The sequence below is a fragment of the Geotrypetes seraphini genome, chromosome 11 (genome assembly GCF_902459505.1).
Source record: "Geotrypetes seraphini chromosome 11, aGeoSer1.1, whole genome shotgun sequence".
NCBI lineage: Eukaryota > Metazoa > Chordata > Amphibia > Gymnophiona > Dermophiidae > Geotrypetes > Geotrypetes seraphini.
In genome coordinates, this window is record NC_047094.1 from 7,454,557 (window position 1) to 7,476,347 (window position 21,791).

A 21,791-nucleotide genomic window follows, 5' to 3' on the forward strand; every position below is an offset into this window, starting at 1 on the left:
GGGAATATGGTTGATGATGGTAATTGTTCAAATTTCTTGAATTGTATATTTGTATAATTAATTAATTAATTATAATATTATAATTGGAAATAAAACTTGGGGGGAAGGGGGGAAAGGTATGGGGGTGTATAGTTTTATGAATAGTTAATTTGTAAAATGTATTTTGGAGGAATGATAAAATTATTTATAGAATATTTGAATTTTGAATTTAATTGTAATGTATTATTGTATATTTATTTGATTCCTTCAATAAAATGTTTTAAATAAAAAATAAATAAATTTGGAGTTCACCCAAATCCGCCATGATGCTTTTTAAGCGATTTTTATTTGGCGCATAAGTGATAACACCCACTTTATAGACATCCAAAGAAAAAAGAATAGTTCTTTCAAGTCATCGTAAATGAAAATATAGAGTTCGTAATAACATCTCTTCTGTTTTGTAGCCTGAAGAACTGACCAACGCCCTGGAGATCAGCAACATTGTATTCACCAGTATGTTTGGCCTGGAAATGCTGCTAAAGCTGATGGCTTTTGGACTCTTTGGCTACATTAAAAACCCCTACAACATTTTTGATGGGATCATAGTGATTATCAGGTAACCTGCATCTACTCTACAGAAGTTTAAGTCGGTTCCCACACACAGTGCATCAGGATCGCCGAGGGGGGGGGGGGAGGACAGAGGGTGCAAGATTCCCCAGGGCCCAACCTCCAAGGCCATAGAAAAGCCATCTTCTAATTCAGAGGTGTAGCCATGGGTGTAGGAAGAACATAAGATTAGCCTTACTGGATCAGACCAGCGGTCCCATCAAACCCAGTAGCCTGTTCTCACGGTGGCCAATCCAGGTCCCTAGTACCTGGCCAAAACCCAAGGAGTAGCAGCATTTCAGAATCTCAAAGATTAGCAAGATTCTGGAACCCCAAATAAGAGCAATATTCCATGCGGAATCCCCAAAGAGTAGCAAGATTCCGGAATCCCCAGAGTAGCAACATTCCATGCTACCGATCCAGGGCAAGCAGCAGCTTCCCCCATGTCTTTCTCAATAACAGACTGTGGACTTTTCCTCCAGGAAATTGTCGAAACCTTTCTTAAAACCAGCAAACTGCATCTCCCTCCCTTCCCTTCACCCGCGTCCCTCTCAAGGGGTTGCCAGCAGCGGCAGCAGTGACTCTTGCACTCTGCCTACGGCAGAACCAGAAATCTCCCTTCCATTGTGTCAGGAAGTTGCGGCAGAGGGGGGAGGCAGGCTGCGGCAGAGGGGAGATTTCTGGGTCAGCCATAGACGGCGTGTGAAAGTCGCTGCTGCCACTGCCAACAACCCCTTGAGAGGCTTGTGAAGGTAGATGGGATGAGGGGGGAGAGTCGGACTGAGATAGGGAGGGAGGGGAAGATAAAGGAGAACTGTTGGACATGGGGGAGGAGATAGAAAAAAGAGATGTTCTGTCCCATCCACCCCCTACCCCAATATTTTATTTATTTATATCATATTTTCCCTATCTGTCCCGGTGGGCTCAAACTCTATCTAGTGTACCTGGGGCAATGGGGGGATTTAATGATTTGCCCAGGGTCACAAGGAGCAGCTAGGGATTTGAACCCACAGCCTCTGCGCCACACACTCCCACATATAGAAATTTGCTTTCTATTGTGGGTGAGGATGGGGGTGGGGTTCTTAAGATTGTGCGCCTCAGGCCTGGCCTTATCTCATGGCGGCCCTGCAGTGCATAGAGGAGGCATAAGAGATTTCCCTCCAAAATCCTAATCGTTGAAATAAGTAGGCATTTGTAGGTTTTGCATCTCATTTCAATGACCTAAACAGGAGAAGCTGTGTTCAAACCCTTTAAGTCACATTAAGAGGCAAATAATGCAATTTAAAACCCTAATGAAGCTTGATAACTTCCCCCCAGAATCTCTGAAGGAGAGAAGAGAACTGCAGAGATGAACAGTTGGTGTGGATGGGAAGATTAGATTTAGGGCTACCATATGGCTCCAGAAAAAGTAGGACGGATTGAGACATCCGGGTTTTACTTCCACTGAAAGCAATGGATGTAAAACCCGGATGTCTCGATCCATCCTCTTTTTTTTTAGAGCCATATGGTAACCCTAGATAGGCTGCGCAATCTTTTTTCTGCCACCAGGTTCTGTGTTTCTATGAAAACTGACCCAACGTTCAGTTACAGGATCCAGGTATTTTGCAGGATTAAACTCAGCTGTAAGAAGATTCCTCTTTTTCCCAAGGTATTGATAGGACTGTTTTTTATTATATTTTTATTTCGATTACGTGATGCCAGCCCAGCCCCTGGATTTCAGTCCACTGCTGGTTTTATGACTCTGTAATGACAAAGGCTATTGTGAGATGAGGCTGAAGGCCGCAGACCAGGGTCCCAGTGCTCAAATGTTTGCTGTGCAGGTAAGACTGGTTGCAGCCAGCCTTACTTGCAAGGTAGCTCAGCCTCCGATGCACAAAAAGGTTCTCGGGAGGTTTTACCGAGCACGAGAATCCTATGCAGATGCATTACAAGGAGGTCCTTAGTATTAAAATGAGCACCCTGTGTAATGCACTGCAAGGAGAACCCACCTTTGAGCGTGAAAATTTTTCCGACAGGTCTGGGGCTGTCGGTAGCAGGAGGGTGACTTCAGTTTGCTTAAAAGAAAAAAAAAGTCTGAAAGAAGGGGACTGGGTAAAAGAGGACCTTAGACCCTCCCCAGTGCAACCCAGGATGCATGGAGAGGGGGTAGGGCTGTCATTTTAAAGAGGCAACCCTTCAGGCAGGAGGAAGTGGGCATCCCTCCTGCCTGATTTTCGACAAAAGGTATGGGGGTGGTGTCAGGAGTGGAGGATCTTTGAGCTGGGGGGGTGCCTGACTCGACCCCCCCCCCAATCCACTAGACCACCAGAATATTGTTTTGGGGTGGTAAGAGTGGTTGGGGGATCGGAAGGAGGGAGCTTGGTGTTGGGGGGCTTGGTGTCAGGGGGGTCTCAATTTTGGGGCCCCTCCCCTCAGGCAGGGCTTTTTTTTTTAATGTGGTTGTGCCTGTGTTGTGTGTGGACAATCACACGCACAACAGTTACTGGCAGCTCCAGAGCTACCAGTAATTAGTGAGTGGAAATGGGGGGGGTCTCTTTTGTACATTGCTAGGGGGGCTTGGGAAGGGGGGCTCATGGGGAGGAAGCCAGAAAGAGGGCAGGGGCTCCACCTATCCTCGCTGCCACTGTCATCTTACCCTGCATTGGGATCCATGAGGTCCACAAGAGATAAAAAAACGAGGATCCCTGCGGACCCCACACAAGGCAGCTTTCTTTTTAAGTCCAGGGATCCTAACGTCTACCTTTGCTGGCTGGACCCTGCTTAGATTGTGAAATAGGCAGTATATCAAATGGAAATTAAATTGAAATCTTAACTGCACGCCCAGTGTACATATACAAGTTGGCATGCTATTTGTACTGAGCATCGCCAGGAAAATGAAACTCGGGTTGTCGGAACTCTGTGCATCGAGCCCCAGGTCCGGACTCCAAACCCAAGACAGTCTGGTAGCTTCAGCTTTTGCCCATTCCAGTATTTGACTCTGTTTTGGGGCGTCCAGTTGAGTGGACAATTTCCCTACGTTGACTTCAGAAAATATCACCTCTGTACTTGAGGGAGTCCAGAGAAGAGCAACTAAGCTGATAAAGGGTATGGAAAATCTCTCATATACTGACAGACTAAAAAAGTTGGGGCTTTTCCCCCTGGAAAAGCGACGACTCAGGGGAGACATGATAGAAACCTTCAAGATCCTGAAGGGCATAGAAAAAGTGGACAGGGACAGATTTTTCAGATTATGGGGAACCACAAGTACAAGGGGGCACTCGGAGAAATTGAAAGGGGACAGGTTTAGAACAAACGCTAGGAAGTTCTTTTTCACCCAGAGGGTGGTGGATACATGGAACGCGCTTCCGGAGGCTGTGATAAGCAGAAGCACACTACAGGGCTTCAAAGAAGGTTTGGATAGGTTCCTAGAGGACAAAGGGATTGAGAGGTACAGATAGGAGTAGAGGTAGGTTATAGAAATAGTCAGGGACCACTGCTCAGGCAATAGGCCTGATGGGCCGCCACGGGAGCAAACCGCTGGGCGAGATGGACCTCTGGTCTGACTCAGCGGAGGCAACTTCTTATGTTCTTATATTCTTATGTCTCAGAATGACTCCTGGGTACAGTCCAGCAAACTTATTAATGCAGCAGACCGAAAGGTAGTTTACCATTAAAAAAAACGATGTCTGTGATACATTTCTACTATTACGTTTTTCCAAGTCTAATAGGCTGAAGAGAAAATAATCTTGCGCTCCTTACATCTCTGTTTCACTAAGAAAGGATGACAGATGGGCGGTGAAGGATGTTTACATATTTGGGCACATCTGTGTAACTGGCAGATTGTCCCATCGACTCCAGAAAATAAAACAACAAATCGTATTTTTTGTGCCTCGTACAGAAATGCCATCCGCAACATATTTCATTAAAATAAAACAGCTAAAAAGCAGGATTGTCAAAGTGAGTTTGCATAGAGTTAACAGTATGTACCTGGCTGGATTTGATTGGTGGGGGGGGGGGGTTTGGGGATCCCCCAAGTCCTTGTTAGAAGAGCTGTCACCGAGAGACGTTCGGGGTTTCATGTCGATGTGTCTCGACTGTCTCCGAACTGTCGCCCTGTGCTGGGTGAGAGGTGACTGGCTCTCCCTGGGGGGTCTGACTCCAGATACCTTTCCCAGAATCTGTCATTGTCACAGTGGATTTTTTTTTTTTTTTTGAATAGGAATTCTTTTCAAAATGTGAGAGAGTACCACTGCTTCTGAGGTTTTAAGCCTTCTTCATTTGTACAGTGACACAGAGTGCAAAATTATTCTAATACTACTATTACTGTGTATCACTTATATAGTGCTGAAAGGGGTATGCAGCGCTGTATATTTTGACATGTAATAGATGGTCCCTACACAGAAGAGCTTACAATCTAACTTAGACAGACAGACACAACATATAGGGTTGGGGATGCAGAACCCAAGGCGAGAGGAGTTAGGAGTCGAAAGTATCTCAAAGAGGTGGGCTGACATTTATAGACGGTCCCTGCTGAGAAGAGCTTACAATCTAACTTGGACAGACAGACACGACATATAGGGTTGGGGATGCAGAACCCAAGGCGAGAGGAGTTAGGAGTCGAAAGCATCTCAAAGAGGTGGGCTTTTAACTGGGCTTTTAACTGGGCCTTGAACAGTGTCAGAAAGGGATTCTGGCAGCTTGTTCCAGAAAGACGGAGTCTGGAGTTGGAATATTGTGTTATGGGGTAGTTCATACCTTCTTTCATTCTCTCTGCAAGAAATTCCCCAACCCCTATATGTCCATTTCACAACATTTACAGCTTTATTGCTTTTTTCAAGGACCCCTGAAGAAGGCATCTTGGGCTGAAACATGGATCGTGTTGGTTTTGTCAACATCACATTTGACAACATCACATTTGGAACTGATATATTACACTCTATTATGACTGTTTATTCTGTCTACATTTACTGCTGAATGGATTGGATTTTCATCTGGATTGTCTATTCCACCTTGTTTTCTTGGTTTAGTTAGGAGCAAACTTCCTGTGACTATCGAGCCAATTAATAATGTATTGATGTCCCAAAGCAGTCGCCATGAGGAAGTGGTCTATTATGCTTAGCTAGTGAGTGGCAAATCAGGTGGAAAGATCTGAGCCGAGCCGCTGACTGTTGTGTTCCCTCTACAGTGTGTGGGAGATCATTGGGCAGTCAGACGGAGGCCTCTCTGTCCTGAGGACGTTTCGCTTGCTGAGGGTCCTCAAGCTGGTGCGCTTCATGCCCGCCCTCCGGCGTCAGTTGGTGGTCCTGATGAAGACCATGGATAACGTGGCCACGTTTTGTATGTTGCTCATGCTCTTCATCTTCATTTTCAGGTACCGAGCCACGTTGGTCAGTCCATCGTTTCTTTTTCACGCGTGGCTTTCCTCCCGCCCGACGAGAGCAAGCGGCGGGGGGTGGGGTGGGGTGGGGGATGGGTTGAACTGGGCAGGTCTGAGGGATCCAGATTGTACTCTAGTAAAATCTGGCAACCGTACTTAGTCGACCTATTGAAAATGTCCCTCCACAGTCCTACTGGTTGTTATCGTGGCGGACCATTAGTCTGGCTTTCTTTTTTTTTTTTTTTTTTTAATTTCTTTATTGATATTTTGAACTTGACAATGTATACATTTGAAAAATCGAAAAAAAAACAAACCTATATGAAAATACACTATTAACATCAGAAATATTACAATAAAAAATTTAAATCCCTTCTTAACCTATAACAGTAATGATATTATATTATACTCATCAATATTATGAAATTTATACCTCTAAATAAATAATACACCCCCCCCCACCCACCCTGGATGTGCAAAGGAATCTAATGTTCCTGTCATTTGTCTGGAAAGCCTGCCCTGCTGCCACCAACTCTGTCTTCATTTTATGTTCAATCCGTAGCATCCTAGGAATGCATCTCTTTGGATGTAAGTTTAGCCTGGAGATCGATGGTGGAGACACAATTCCCGACCGGAAAAACTTTGACTCTTTGCTGTGGGCCATTGTAACTGTCTTTCAGGTAAGAGAATAGAAGTGTTCAAGTTTTATCAAAAATTTGATATACCGTTTAAAAAGAACTGACTAAGCGGTGTACAATATGATAACTATTAAATACAAGGGGATAACATTAAAACCAAAAGACGTTAGTGACATACAGAAACATGATGGTTAGTACATGCCTACGGTCTGATATCTACTTGTTATAGGCATCCTTAAAGAGAAAAGTCTTTAGATTGGCTTTATATTTATCTAAAGGTAGTTCTTCCCGAAGATGAGGAGGTAGAGAATTCCAGGTTTTGGGTGCTGTTACGGAAAAAAAATCTTTTTTTCTGGTTGCATGAAGCAAATTTTTTTTTTTTTTTTTTTTAATGAAACCTTTTTCGATAAATGTACAACACAGCATGAAGAATTATGGAACATTGCATGCTTGAATTCTCATTTGCATTACAGAGTAAAGCCTTGAAATGATATACAGTATTCCCCTGAAATTTGCGGGGGTTCCGTTCCGGGAACCCCCCTCCCCCCCCCGCGAATATCAAAAAACCGTGAATATGGTTTTTCACCTGGGGAGGCAGGAGAAGGCAGCTGAAGAGGCAGGAGAGGGCAGCTGGAGCGCCGGCGAGTGAAGGAAATCACTCGCGGTGTGCTCCGACCGCCTCTTCCTGTACTAAAGTCAGGCTTCACCAATCAGGAGCTGCTTTGACACGCAGCTCCTGATTGGTGAAGCCCGACTTTAGCACAGGAAGAGGCGGTCAGAGAATACCACGAATGACCGGGACCGCGAATTCACGGAGGAACACTGTATACCTCATAAGAGGTTCTGAAGACTGATGTCTGTATAGTTATGATTTGTCCACCACAAGTTTAATTGCTCAGAGAGGGAATAAGAAGAATATCAATAGAGATATATATAAAACAAACTGAATGTTAGGAATTGATGACAATACCGTATTTTCACCCATATACCGCGCACCCGTGTAAAACGCGCACACGGGTATAGCGCGCGGGGAACACAAATTTATGTTAAAAAAATGTAATATAGCGCACACACGCGTATACCGCGCATGCTAAAACCTCCTCCCGCCTACTCCGAACAGGCATCCTCCCCCCCGCTCACTTACCCAAGAGAGCATTTTTTTTTTCATTCGAATCCGGCATCCCCCTGCGAACCGGCATCCTCCCACCCCCCCCCGGCTCGCGTCACCCCCCCCCCCCCTCCCCTGCGATCCTACATCCCCCCCAGCACCGCAAAACATCTCTTACCCTATTGGGCACCGGCACCAGCACCAATGCACAGGATGTGCCAGTGCCAGTGCCCGAAGATCCTCCCTCGTTGGGTTGGGCTGGGCTGGGCGGTGCGGTGCAAGAGAGATCCTCCTTCTTCCTGCGCTGAGCTGGACTAGGCTTTGAGCATTTGCGCATGCTCAAAGCCTTCTGGTCTCGCTCTCTCCGAGATAATCTCGGAGAGAGCGAGAAGAAAGAAGATGTTGGAAAACCTCAGGAAAGTTCTCTGGATGTTTCCGCTTTATTAGAACAGTCAGACAGAGAAGTGGCTATTTCAGCCACTCTCTTACTGACTGTGGCTCTGGATCCTTAAACTTTTCTTTAAAAATAGAGCCAGAGACTTCCTGGGCTTCCATATCCAAATTTTTCCAGATGTCTCTAAAGAGACTCAAAAGAGAAGAAAGGAATTTCTAATGTTGAAACCTGGTGTGACCCAGTTTGGGGGTTTATTTTTCCTTAGATATCCCTGTAAATGTGTAGTAAGGTATCATACTTTGAAATATGTGTTTTTTGAACCAGCTCATTTGACGGTCTTCCTTCCTACGAAGCGCCTTGAAAATGGAGAAACATCTGTGTCCAAGAAATAATTAGCTCCTTCTCAGTATCAGATTTTGTTTGGTTGCCTTTTTCTACTTTAATCACTCCGATTCTTAAGTCTTGGATCCTAATTTTGAGGACTAGTGTGCGATTAAGTTGAGAATTATTTCCTATTATTGATTGGTTTATTTTCTGGATTGAAAGTAATTTTAATATTATATTTTCTTAATTGCACTTTCTGTACAAGATGATATGCTTGTTAAATAATGTGAAAATCTTTAAATTTAAAACAAACAAAAAAAAAAAAACGGTGCTGGAATCGGCCCGTTGCCTGAAAAAAAACAGCACCGGTCGCACGTTACTCGAACTATGATGCCGTTTTGAGGATCGTGGTCTGTGTCGAAGATAGGATAGGAGCAGAGTAGAATCATATTTAGCAGCGCAGAACATCAACCCTGCCCGCACTCATTCCTCTTTTGACGTTTGGTGCCAGCAAACATCTGCACAGATGTGATTCAGGTGCCTTTTGTTGTCGGTGCCTTGCGGTCAATTACTGCACAAGTAATGGCCAATTTATTTTTTTCTTTATTCCTTTTTAATCGTTCAACAAGTGTACAAGAAAAAAGAACCATACATAGTCTCAGAAACAACACTTGAAAAATCCATCAAGACAAATAACAATTGTATATATATAAACCCATAACCCCCCTCCCTCCCAACATTATTTTTCTTTATTCATTTTTAACCTCTCATCAAGTGTACAAGAATCATAAGAACAACACTTAGCTAAAAACTTGAAAATCTTATCATTATACTATATAAACATAAAAGGAATCCTTTCCCTACCCTCCCTCCATCCCTATTAGTAACACCCTACTACCGGCAGTTGCACTGGCATAAAGTTTAAATTCGCCTGCCTCTGTTTCAAAGTATTATATGGACTAGCCCCCAAATACATATCGGACCTTTTCTGCTTCTCTACCAACAAGCGCAAGAGAAGCACACGTTCAAACTTCGTTTCCCCTCCAGTTAGAGGTTGCAAACTGAAAAAACACCACGAACACCTTCTCTCACACCGGGCGGCCCTATGGGGTAAAGACCTAGACCAATTGCTCTCACCCACTTCTTACGAAGAATTTAGGAAGCGTCTAAAAACATACCTGTTCCTGAAATACCTAGACAACTGACCTGTTCTCCCCCTTACTCACTCACTCTTTCCGCTCTCAATTCCAGTTATTCTGTACCTTCTCTAATCTTTTGTAAACCGCATAGAACTTATACTGTTGTTATTATTATTATTATTATTATTAATGGCCAATTAAAACACTTAACTTAGGTGCCACTGAGCACCTGCCAGCGACTTCTGAATGGCGCCGTTTTGAGAAGCCGGGCCTTAATGTTTAACTTACCAACTTTTTTTTTTTTTGTATAGGTGATTTAATTTATAACATTTTATTGAAGGAAATCATTAAATTAAATATAATATAAATAGATTTCAATTCAAATAGATTCACAATTATAATATTTACATACATATTTCTATCATTCCTTCAAAATATATTTCCATATGACCCAAATCAACCCCCTACTACCCCCCTCCCTTCCTCCCTTTTTCCCCTTCCCCCTCCCCTTTAATTTATAACATTTTATTGAAGGAATTATACAAATATACAGGTTTACAAAAGTATGATACAAAATAACTCATAACAATTAAATTCATAAAAATATTTGTCAAACAGGGGATAGAGATCAAGATGGCGTCGAGAACGGACGCCTGAACGAGCTGCGCTGCTTATCTTGTCTAAACCAGCATCTGTGGGGACTCTCCCCATGTTTTAATATGGGGAAGAGGAAGGGAGCTTTTCGCCCTAACCCTCCGGCGATTGGAGCCTCCCAGCGGTTGGTGCAGACGTCGATAGAGAGCGCGTTTGCCCGCTCGGGTGAAGAATCTTGTCCCACTTCGGGGGAGAGCCCGGAACTTTTGGGCGATCTCAGCGCAGGACCGAGCCGGGCGTCATTGAGCCCGGAGCAAAGGCCAATTCCTCCCCAACCCGGAAGCGAACTGATGCAGGGGCTAGAGGGAGTCCTGCCACCTAGAGAAGGAAGGTCGGCACTGGACTCTTTGGAAGAAAGAGCAGGTGAACAAGGTCAGCTAATTCCCTGCACCAGAGGAGAAGAGGTGAGAGGTGCTTCGGGAGGGAGAGCTGTTATTTTTGGGGAGTTGAAAAAGCCTGAAAGGATTGATATGGAAGCACTCTGGCAGGCCATAGCAGTCATGGACTCCAACCTGAAATTAAGTTTTTCTACTTTGAAAGTGGACTATGGTACTGTCTTTTCTAAGGTGGAGCAACAAAGGATAACATTAAGTAATTTAAAGGAAAAATTGGAGAAGCAAGAAGAGGAGTTAGGACAAATGAAAGGATTAAAGAGAGCTCCTATATATCACGTAAAATGGAAAATTTTGAGAACCAACTACGGAAAAATAACTTAAGAATTTTGAATTTTCCAAAATGTCCTATTATCTCACCAGTAGAGATGGTAAGAAAATATTTTCAGGAGACCTTGGCCATTCCGATGGAGAATTTACCTCCAATTGTGAGAGCTTATTACCTGAATATTAAACGGCCACAAGGGGAGTCTACTCATATCGAAAAGCTACCAGCTCAAAATATGGACATGGATTTGTCAACTTATTTAGAAAGTTCCCTTGAGGTCGTGACTGATAGAACCACTTTGTTGCTTATATTAGCTTTGGAAAGTGACAGGGAATTTATTTTACGTTTGTATTTCCGTCATATAAATGACAAGTTTTTGGGCTCTAATGTGCAAATGTTTACTGATTTAGCTAAAAAAAACCCCAGAGACGTAGAAAAGAATTCTTGGCCTTAAATCCAAGAGTTCTTGCTCTAGGGGCTACATTTCTTGTTAAATTTCCCTCAAAATGTTATGTGTTATTTCAAAATAAGAATTTTTTTATTTTTTGAGCCCAAACAGTTATTGGAATGTATTGGTTCTAAAGAAGGTTTGGTAACCATGACTAATTAGGTATGGCCTTCCATCTGGCTCTGGGATAGGATATCTTATGTCGTTACTCTAATATAATTTAAAAGTTGACTTGAAGCTTATTTCCTTTCTTGATCTCATAAATATTGTGGGCTAAATAAGAGTTAATATTACTTGTTTATATTTTGTTGTTCTTTGTTAATGTCAATTTCATCATCTCTGATCTGCATCAAGTTATGATTGGCATACTTGTGTTATATAAAAAATTCAATAAAAATGTAAAATTAAAAAATATATATATATATATATATATATATTTGTCAAACATAGTTCTATTCCTCCAAAATATATATTTTCAAATTATCTACTATAAACCTCAATACATATTCAAATTTAAATCCCTTTTTCAGTTCCTCAATTCCCTCCTCCACCCTTCCCAACCCCCCTTAATTATGGGTAAACCTTTTATCAAAGAAATAAACCAAAAGTACTGAAACCTGTAGGTTCTGGTCATGTCCATGCTCATTTTGATTTGATATACCACCTAGGTGAAGTGAATCTAAGTGGTTCGTTTGATTAAAATGAGAACAAAAAGGTACATACCTGTCCCTAAAACAGCAACATTTGGTATGGGGAAGCCTAGTAGAGCTTCATACAGATTTTTTAAGTAGCCTGGTGGGTGGGCTATTGAACTATAGAGAGGAGGACCCAGGCCCATAAGCCACTCCAAGCATTGCATTTATGGTAGAACTTGTGAGCCCACTCAAATCTTACTATACTGCCATATAGGTGCCACCTTCAGACATAAGAGCTTCTGGGGTGGTATTACAAGCGAATTTTCCACTCTATGCTAACTTATCTGGGTGTAAAACCTGGAATAACCTCCCAGAAGCAATCAGGAAAGAGACAAACTATACCGCATTCAGGAAAAACCTGAAGACCCACCTCTTTGACAATTAACTGTTTAAGCTTATGTATAGCACCCTCTATACCCCTGGCTTCTCCCTGCCCCCCCCCTTCTACTTTCTACTTTCCCACTTCCTCTTTGAAGATTAGATTAGTAGGGTTTTGGAGGGTGGTTGGGAAGCTCACCCTAAATTATAAGAGGGTCATGGTGAGATATACAGCTGGCACCCTTTATGTGAAGTTCACAGCAGTGCCCTCTAAGGTGGCCCCATTGCTCTATCAGGATATCTAAGGCAGCGTTTTTCAACCGCTGTTCCGCGGCACACTAGTGTGCCGCGAGATGTTGCCTGGTGTGCCGTACGGTCAGGGCCGCCATCAGGGCAGTACCACCAGTCTAGGGAGAGGGGCGGTCCGCCCCACGTGGACAGGAGAGAGCTGGACGGAGGACCCGCAGAGCTCAATACATCTCGAGCCGCGAGGCTCGTCTTCTGTTCCTGCCTGCCCTGCAGCTAACATATAGCCGATCGCAAGCGTTCCCCGATGTCAGCGCTGACGTCGGAGGGAGGGCTTAAGCAAAGCCTGCCCTCCGACGTCAGCGCTGACGTCGGAGAATACTTCCGTTCGGCTATTTGTGCGCGGCAGGGCAGGCAGGAAGCAGAAGACAAGCCTCGCGGCTTGAGCTTCGTTTTGCTGAGAAAGTTGCAAAGATGGGCTGGGAGGCAAACACGGAACACAAAAGGGGGGAGGGAGTGCGTTTTGGACACAAGGCATGAACTTGGGAGAGAGGAAGGGAGGGAAAGAGATGCTGAGGTGGGGGAGGGAATGGGTTTTTGGACACAGAAGGCATGGACTTGGGAGAGAGGAAGGGAGGGAAAGAGATGCTGAGGTGGGGGAGGGAATGCGTTTTTGGACACAGAAGAAATGGACTTGGGAGAGAGGAAGGGAGGGAAAGAGATGCTGAGGTGGGGGAGGGAATGCGTTTTTGGACACAGAAGAAATGGACTTGGGAGAGAGGAAGGGAGGGAAAGAGATGGTTGTGTACACGGGGAATAGAAGAAAGGAGAATTTTTGGTCATAGGGAGGGAGTGAGGTACAGATAGTGGCATATCAGGGTGGGGGGGGCGGTCTGCCCCACCCCGGGTTTACGTCCCAAGGGGGTGCACAGCTGGCCACCCTCCAGTGTTGTCCGTAGGCCGGCAAACTGCGGCTCTTTAGCCACTTGAGTGCCACCGCCGCCAACGGTGTTGTTGGCGGTGGCAGCATTATAAAATACTTTCTTTGTGTTTATTTGATTCCTATTCAAGAGAATTACTTTATATATAGTCAATATAGGCACAGAGTTAAATTTTTTAACATTTTCTAATGGTGGTGTGCCTCGTGATTTTTTTCATGAAACAAGTGTGCCTTTGCCCAAAAAAGGTTGAAAAACACTGATCTAAGGGGCCAGTCCATTACTATGATGGCCCCACCCAGGTCCAAATGGTCAGGATTAGGAGGTTTTCCACCTGGATGTTTTTCTGATCGAAAATAGGGAATAACGTTTGACATCACGGTGGCCAAGATGTCTACGGGGACGATTTTTGTAAAAAAAAAAAAAAAAATTATATTTGGACATCCAGCAGTTTACCATTCAAAAATGGCCATTTTTGTTCCTTCAAATTTAGATGTTCAGCTGGAAACGTCCAAGTTGGACTTAGAGATATTTTTTTTTTTTGCAAAAAATGTCCCTCTATGTTTCCAAGTTTATTTAAAATTTATTATACCGCCTAATCAGACTTCTAGGCGGTGTATGTTAAAATGAAATACATATATTATAGTTAAAATTAACAAATACAGACGGCACTGGGGGATTATTGTACAACAAAACATCGTGGACGGACAGAAACAAAAGGAAGAAGGGCTAGAACTACGATCTTAAGAGAAGAACATAAAAGGGAACATAAGACTAGCCTTACTGAGTCAGACCAATGGTCCATCAAGCCCGGTAGCCCATTCTCACGGTGGCCAATCCAAGTCCCTAGTACCTGGCCAAAACCCAAGGAATAGCAACATTCTATTATCTCAGAGTAAGCAAGATTCCGGAACCCCAAATAGGAGCAACATTCCATGCAGAATCCCCAAAGAGTAGCAAGATTCCAGAATCCCAGAGAGTAGCAACATTCCATGCTACCGATCCAAGGCAAGCAGTGGCTTCCCCCCATGTGTTTCTCAATAACAGACTATGGACTTTTCCTCCAGGAACTTGTCCAAATCTTTCTTAAAACCAGCTACGCTATCCGCTCTTACCACATCCTCTGACAACACATGCTAGAGCTTAACTAGTCTCTGAGTGAAAAAAAAATTATTCCTATTGGTTTTAAAAATATTTCCCTGTAACTTCATCGAGTGTCCCCCTATTCTTTGTCATTTTTGATGGGGTGAAAAATCAATCCACTTGTAAACATTCTACTCCACTCAGGATTTTGTAGACTTCAATCCTATCTCCCCTCAGCCTTCTCTTTTCCAAGCTGAAGAGCCCTAACCGTTTTAGTCTTTCCTCATACGAGAGGAGTTCCATCCCCTTTACCATCTTGGTCGCTCTTCTTTGAACCTTTTCTAGCGCCACTATATCTTTCTTGAGATAAGGAGACCAGATTTGAACGCAATACTCCAGATGAGGTTGCACCATGGAGCGATACAGGGGCATTATAACATTCGTAGTCTTGTTAACCATCCCTTTTTTTAATAATTCCTAGCATCCTGTTTGCTTTTTTGGATGCCGCCACACATTGTGTGAAAGATTTCATCATATTGTCTATGATGACACCCAGATCCTTTTCTTGGGTGCTAATTCCCAAGGTGGACCCTAGCATCCGGTAACTATGATTCAGATTATTCTTCCCAATGTGCATCACTTTGCATTTGTCCACATTAAATTTCATCTGCCATTTAGACGCCAAATCTTCCAATTTCCTAAGGTCTGCCTGCAATTTTTCGCAATCTGCATTGGGGGGGGGGGGGAAGAAACGGATCCTCAGATTGTCCTTAGAAGGACATTTATGTTCCAAATGCATCATTAAACAAAAAAGTTTTTAATTTAGATTTAAAGTGGATTAAGGAAGATTCTTCTCTTAAATAATTTGGTGTGGAATTCCAGAGAGAAGTAGCAGCTGTAGAGGCAGGGTTACCATAGGGCTCCAGAAAAAAGAGGACAGATTTGAGATATCTGGGTTTTACTTCCATTGAGAGCAACGGAAGTAAAACCCGGATGTCTCAATCCATCCTCCTTTTGATGGAGCCATATGGTAACCCTAGGTAGAGGTATACAGTGTGTATTGTAACCCAGGCAGGAGCTCAGTAAATCACAGGAAAGTGGAGTGTCTACGTTTAGGATACACCGGCGTGAGAAACCAAGGGATGGATTAGTCCAACATCTGAAAATGTGGAGTTGAGATAGGAATACTGACTTCCTTATAGTAATGTGAATTTTTAGTAGTGGTGTTTTACATTACATTACAGATTTCTATTCCACCATTATCTTGCGGTTCAAGGCGGATTACAAAAGAGTTATAAACGGAGGGTTACAATGGAAGATCATTGGAGATTTCTAGAAGAGGTATGGATTAGGATAGGTAAAATCTGTGAAATAGGGAGTAGGTGGGAGGAAGGGAGGTAGGTAGCTGGTGTTAAGACTGTTTCAGGGATTTCTTGAAGAGTTTAGTTTTTATTTCTCTTCTGAACATCTTGTAGTCTGGAGTGGTTATCAGTAGGTTGGAGATTTGGTTATCTAATTTTGCTGCTTGAGTGGCTAGTAGGCCATCGTATGGTTTCTTTGATTGGAGGGTGTGTGAATTGGGGGGGTGTTTTTCTGTGTCCGGATGAGGTTGTTTGGATAGGGCGGTTGTTTATTGTTTATTGTTTAATTGTTTAATTAGTTTCTTGATTAAACGCTTTATCGATTCTGCAAAGCGTTGTACAAAGCACTAGATAAAATAACATTGCAACAAACAGAATTACCATTAAAACAAACTTTTAAAAAATGAAAATACAAAACTGTTAGACGAACTACAACACGTACTAGGTTAAATAAGGACGCACTAACAAAAGATACATGAAGGAAAAAGGGAGGAAATACAATAATTATAGTAAATGAGAGAGACATTAAGGGAAAGAACAAAAGGGCAGGACTTAATGGAGAAAAAAGAAGGAGAGAAAAGAGAAAAGAAAAGAAGAAAAAAAGAGAAAAAAGGTAGGTGTGGGTTTTTTTCACATCTCGGGGCCCTATTGAACAAATATTTTCCCATTCTCTGCCTATGTAAAAAAGGCTATACTGCATCAGTCTGGTGGCGTTTCAAAAATAGGCTAATCCGTCTGCCGACGTCTATTAATTCTGTTGTAATTGGTAAGAGAGTGCTTTGCTAGCACTTTGTGCCTTTTTCGATCCCAGCAAAGAATCCCCGCTTAGGCTAATTGAGGGCACAAATCAAAACATATTTTGCCCCTCTGGATATTTTTGCAAGGCGAAGATTGCAACGGCTCCCTTTGCCCCTGCCCCACGCCGTCCTGCCAACGTATCGCACGTGCCATCTGAGACCTTGCTGCTTTTCAAATGGGAGCTGCTGTGAAACAAGCCACATTTTCAGAAAACGTCAACCCCAATTAACTCGTGAATTAGAGAGTTCATTGGGCGGCATCCCGGGGTTGGCCCAGCTCAGCTGTTATTAATGACTGCCATGATTCTTGAGCTGGTCTCCTGCCACAATCTTAAAGTGTAAATGAATGCTATTATACTGTTAATAAGCCCAGGCTGCAAGAATCGTAACAACACTCGATGACGTTACAGGGAAATACTTTTAAAACCAATAGGAGGAGAATAGTTCAGCGCTGGAATACGTTGCCGTAGATGTGGTAAGAATCCGTTTCCTTAGAGACCCAGGGAAAAAAAATTTTCTGAAAAAAGAAGGCAGAAAAATATACAATATATATTGAAGCAGACTGACTTATAATGAAAAAGTTCGGTCTACAGAGAGGGATCCATACATATATACTCCGCTCAGAGATATGAAACTCAAAAAGAAGGCTGAATCTTTGTGAGCGTTCTCAGCAGTGATTATGCCATTATAGTTGGCATAGATTGTCTTTTCCATCCTTTGAATGCAGTACTTTTGATTCACCTGATCGGGTCTCCTGAAGCTGATTCCGAAACGGGGCCGCATCGGGATCCCCCCCCCCCCAAATCGATATTACAAGCTAAGTACTTTTTCTTTTTAGTTCCAATCTTTTTTATTGAAAATTAACATAAGAAAGAGAAACATTCAGTAACAGTAACAGTTCACAAAAGTTTGTGGTGCAACGTAGAGCTCATACAGCATAAAAATAAATAAATAAAAATTAAAGCAATTATGACGTGAGCAAGTAAACGTCCATGGGGGGTCCACAGAGATTGAACGGACATCTTCTGATGATATTGTGATTTTTCTGCTGCATTGCTGTCCAAAACGTTTGTATAAGCATAGGGAATTCCACCAGAAGGTAAAGTTTCCAATTCTGAAGAACCTGTTGGATGCCTATTGAGATCATGATATCAATCAATTTGCCTTCACATATACAAAGTTTAAAGCATGGGTGTAAAGAACGCAATATGATAATGTCATAGTAACATAGTAGATGACGGCAGATAAAGACCCGAATGGTCCATCCAGTCTGCCCAACCTGATTCAATTTAAATTTTTTTTTTTTTCTTCTTCTTCTTAGCTATTTCTGGGCAAGAATCCAAAGCTCTACCCGGTACTGTGCTTGGGTTCCCACTGCCGAAATCTCTGTTAAGACTTACTCCAGCCCATCTACACCCTCCCAGCCATTGAAGCCCTCCCCTGCCCATGTCAAATGAAAGATCAGCAGTACAAGCAGTTATCTCACAAATACAGGACCAAATTTGGACCCAGAATGGTTGAATCTTAGGACAGGAGAAAAGCATATGTTTAAGCGTTCCTTGAGATGTCATACAATGCCAGCAATTATCCTCAGAAGAAAGATTTGCTTTTTCATTTTATAGGGAGTCCAAACTGCTCTCCACATTACAAATAGTAAAGACTGAGACATACTAGCTGATAACAAGGGTCTGTTAGTTTTAGACCATAATTGACACCAATCTTAATCTGACAGATGCCAATTGAGATCATTAGAGCATCTAGTAACTATATCCGAAGAGGGGGTATAACAGGATTCTCTTAATTTCTTATAATAAAATTACATTACAATCGACCATCTTTGATTACGCATCCTTGCACACTATGGACTTTGATATATTTAAACCACATGAAGATATTTAGTGATACATTCCAACTAAATGAAGAGATTTAAGAGTGTCTGTTGCAACATTTTTGAAATTATTTGTTGAAACATTTTGATAGATTTGACATCTTGTTCCATCAAAGTCTCAGAGAGTGATCTAACATTTATATAAATATCGCAATGACTGGAAGGTGAACTCTTTTCGTAAAGGTGGCTTTTCAGCCTTCTTTTTGAGTTTCATATTAGAGAATGACACGGGGAAAAAATCTGTCCCCGTCACCGCCCCGTCACCGGCCCACCATCCTCTGCACCGCCCCGTCACCGCCGATCCCTTCACCGCCCCGTCACCATCACCGCCATCCCTTTCACCGCCCCGTCACCGTCCCCGCTGCATCCATATAAGCCTTTTTCCTTTCACTCCCTCCTTCCAATTTGAGCCGGGAACACTAGCGATCGCACGGTCCCCGCGGCCACTACCTGCCTGCCCGGTCGATCCTGGTGTTTGGCCGGCTCTCTCCCTTCTCCTCACCTTGGTTTGTGGGTTTTCTTTTTCGGCAACCTGCGCGCTTTCCCAGGGAGCCGCACACGCGCGGCTGCTCAGTGTTCGATCTTCTGCTCTGCTGCAACTTCCTGTTTCCGGTTGCGTCAGAGCAGAAGATCGAGGCTGAGCAGCGGCGGGTGTGCGCGGCTCTCTGGTAGCGTGCGGGTCGCCGAGGAGGAGGATCTGCGGACTGGGGTGAGGAGAGGGGAGAGAGCTGGCTGGACACTGGAATCGATTGGGCGGGCGGGTGTGAGCTGCGGGGACCGCGCGATCCTTCATGCCTCACTGCGGGGGACAAGACCATTCACCGCCCCGCGGGCGGTGAATGGCCTTGTCCCCGTCGCCGCAGCGACTGCTAATTTTCTTCCCCGTTTTCGGCGGGTGACCCGCGGCTAAAATGCGGTGGCCGCGGGTAAACCGCCACCGTGTCATTCTCTATTTCATATCTCTGAGCGGAGTATGTATGTATTGATCACTCTCTGTAGACAGAACTTTTTCATGATAAGTCAGTCTGTAGATGTGGGAAGAGCAGTTAATGTAGCTGGTTTAAAAAAAGGTTTGGACAAGTTCCTGGAGGAAACATCCATAGTCTGCGGGGATTGGTAGCACGCAATGTTGCTACTTTTTGGGGTTTTGCCAGGTATGTGACTTGGATTGGCCTCCGTGAAGACGGGATACTGGGCTATATGGACCATTGGTCTGACCCAGTATGGCTATTCTTATGTTCTTTTGACTGTGTTATTGGAGAGATGCATATGTACGTTGGTAAACCTTCCCCAACCCATCTCTGACTCTGGTGTAGCCTACTGCAGCTAAATCTAGCTGATTAATTAAACTAATTTGATAAAAGCTATTAATGAAGTATTTCTCCATGAGAACTGATATGTTACAAGCTTGCCTGTGGGTGTTGATCATTTGGCTAAGAATCTTTGGTTTAATGCTCTCATCAAAATACATGAAAATCAAGGACAATAAACAATACAAAAAAAAAACAGATTGCTCGGGGGGGGGGTCAAAACGTTGTCTTTGTTTAATTTAGCTAGATTACTATTTGAGAGAATCTCTAAATTACCGGATTCAAAAGAGAACAGGAAGGGCAAAAAGGAATTCCTTCAAGCGAAACTCACAGAGCGCTTTTGTCCTCAGATTCTCACCCAAGAAGACTGGAACGTTGTCCTCTACAATGGGATGGCGTCTACTTCATCTTGGGCGGCTCTCTACTTCGTGGCTCTAATGACATTTGGAAATTACGTGCTCTTCAATCTCTTAGTGGCCATCCTCGTAGAAGGTTTCCAAGCAGAGGTAAACAACTCTTTTGTGTTTGCTGGTACAGTATGTTCGGACACAGAACAGAGTTTTCTAAGCTTTAGTTAGAGGTGGGCTATGGGGGAATTTGGAAAGACTAGATGGTGTTTGGAAGTTAACCATAACATAGGAACCCTTTGAGTACGATAGCACCCTTCATAGTTTGTTGAGCAATGGATAGGATGGAGATGTGTCTCTAACAACTCGTTTATTGACTATTGCTTAGACTTTTCTCTCGAATTACTAGACAACCCTTGATATTGTGCTGTAGAGAGATGGGACAGGAAATATTATGCTCAGACTCTTTCCACACGTTCAGTTTTCCCACTGTGGAAGCAGCATGGGAGGCAGTTACATAATCTCTGGGCAAGTTGGGGATTTCGGCTGTGTCTCTTTTCAGATTTAAAATAAATGTTTATCTTGTATTCCACTGTTTCTAGTCTAATGCACACATGCTGTTGGAATCCCAGTAAGGCCAGATTTAAAATGGCGCAGCCCACAAAGGGGGTATTCCTCATAACTAACCAAAGGGTGATGGAGGTTTACTTCCATGAAAGGTGTGGGGCACCAGGACCCCTCTCCACACCCAGATTCACCCCTAACCCTACAGTAAAAGTGTCTTGCAACTTGATGTTTCCCAGAACAGAAATTCCAAGCTGATAATTTGGTGGGGGGGGGGGAGAGGAGCATCTCTACCTTGCATTACACAACAAACAGTGCGGCAACAGGCCCAGTGGAGGCATGGTGGCAGCTGCAACAGCATTCCAGGTTCTAAGGAATCAGTCTGAAGAGGCAGTTGGTTATGTTGCTAACGCCTTGAGAATGACACAGTGACAAAATTTGTCCCTGTCCCTGTGGATAATGGCGGGAAACCATCCTGTGTCATTCTTTAGTGTTTCTCGCAGCCTCATTCCTTCTATACCAGCATTCTTCAATGCAAGGCTTGGGGGTCAGTGGCTGGAAACCATCCTGTGTCATTCTTTAGTGTCTATCTCAACCTCAGTCCTTCTACACCAGCGTTCTTCAATGTAAGGCTTGAGGGTCGGTGGCTGGAAACCATCCCTGTCCTTTAGTGTCTATCTCAACCTTAGTGCTTCCACACCAGCATTCTTCAATGCAAGGCTTGAGAGTCAGTGGCTGGAAACCATCTTCTGTCCTTCTGTGGTATCCATCTCAACCTTAGTCCTTCCACACCAGCATTCTTCAATGCAAGGCTTGAGGATCAGTGGCTGGAAACCATCCCGTGTCCTTCTTTAGTGTCCATCTCAACCTTAGTCCTTCCACACCAGCATTCTTCAATGCAAGGCTTGAAGATCAGTGGCTAGAAACCATCCCGTGTCCTT

At 43.6% G+C, this 21,791-nt stretch overlaps 1 protein-coding gene across 1 annotated transcript in view; it reads left to right on the forward strand.

Moving 5' to 3' along the window:
* The window catches only part of CACNA1H (calcium voltage-gated channel subunit alpha1 H), a 304,694-nt gene that overhangs the window by 167,323 nt on the left and 115,580 nt on the right, over positions 1-21,791 (forward strand). The window contains exons 9-12 of the mRNA XM_033914172.1: positions 444-595; positions 5,750-5,935; positions 6,501-6,618; positions 20,290-20,445. Coding sequence (XP_033770063.1) covers positions 444-595; positions 5,750-5,935; positions 6,501-6,618; positions 20,290-20,445 — 612 coding nt within the window. The remainder of the gene's footprint in view (positions 1-443; positions 596-5,749; positions 5,936-6,500; positions 6,619-20,289; positions 20,446-21,791) is intronic.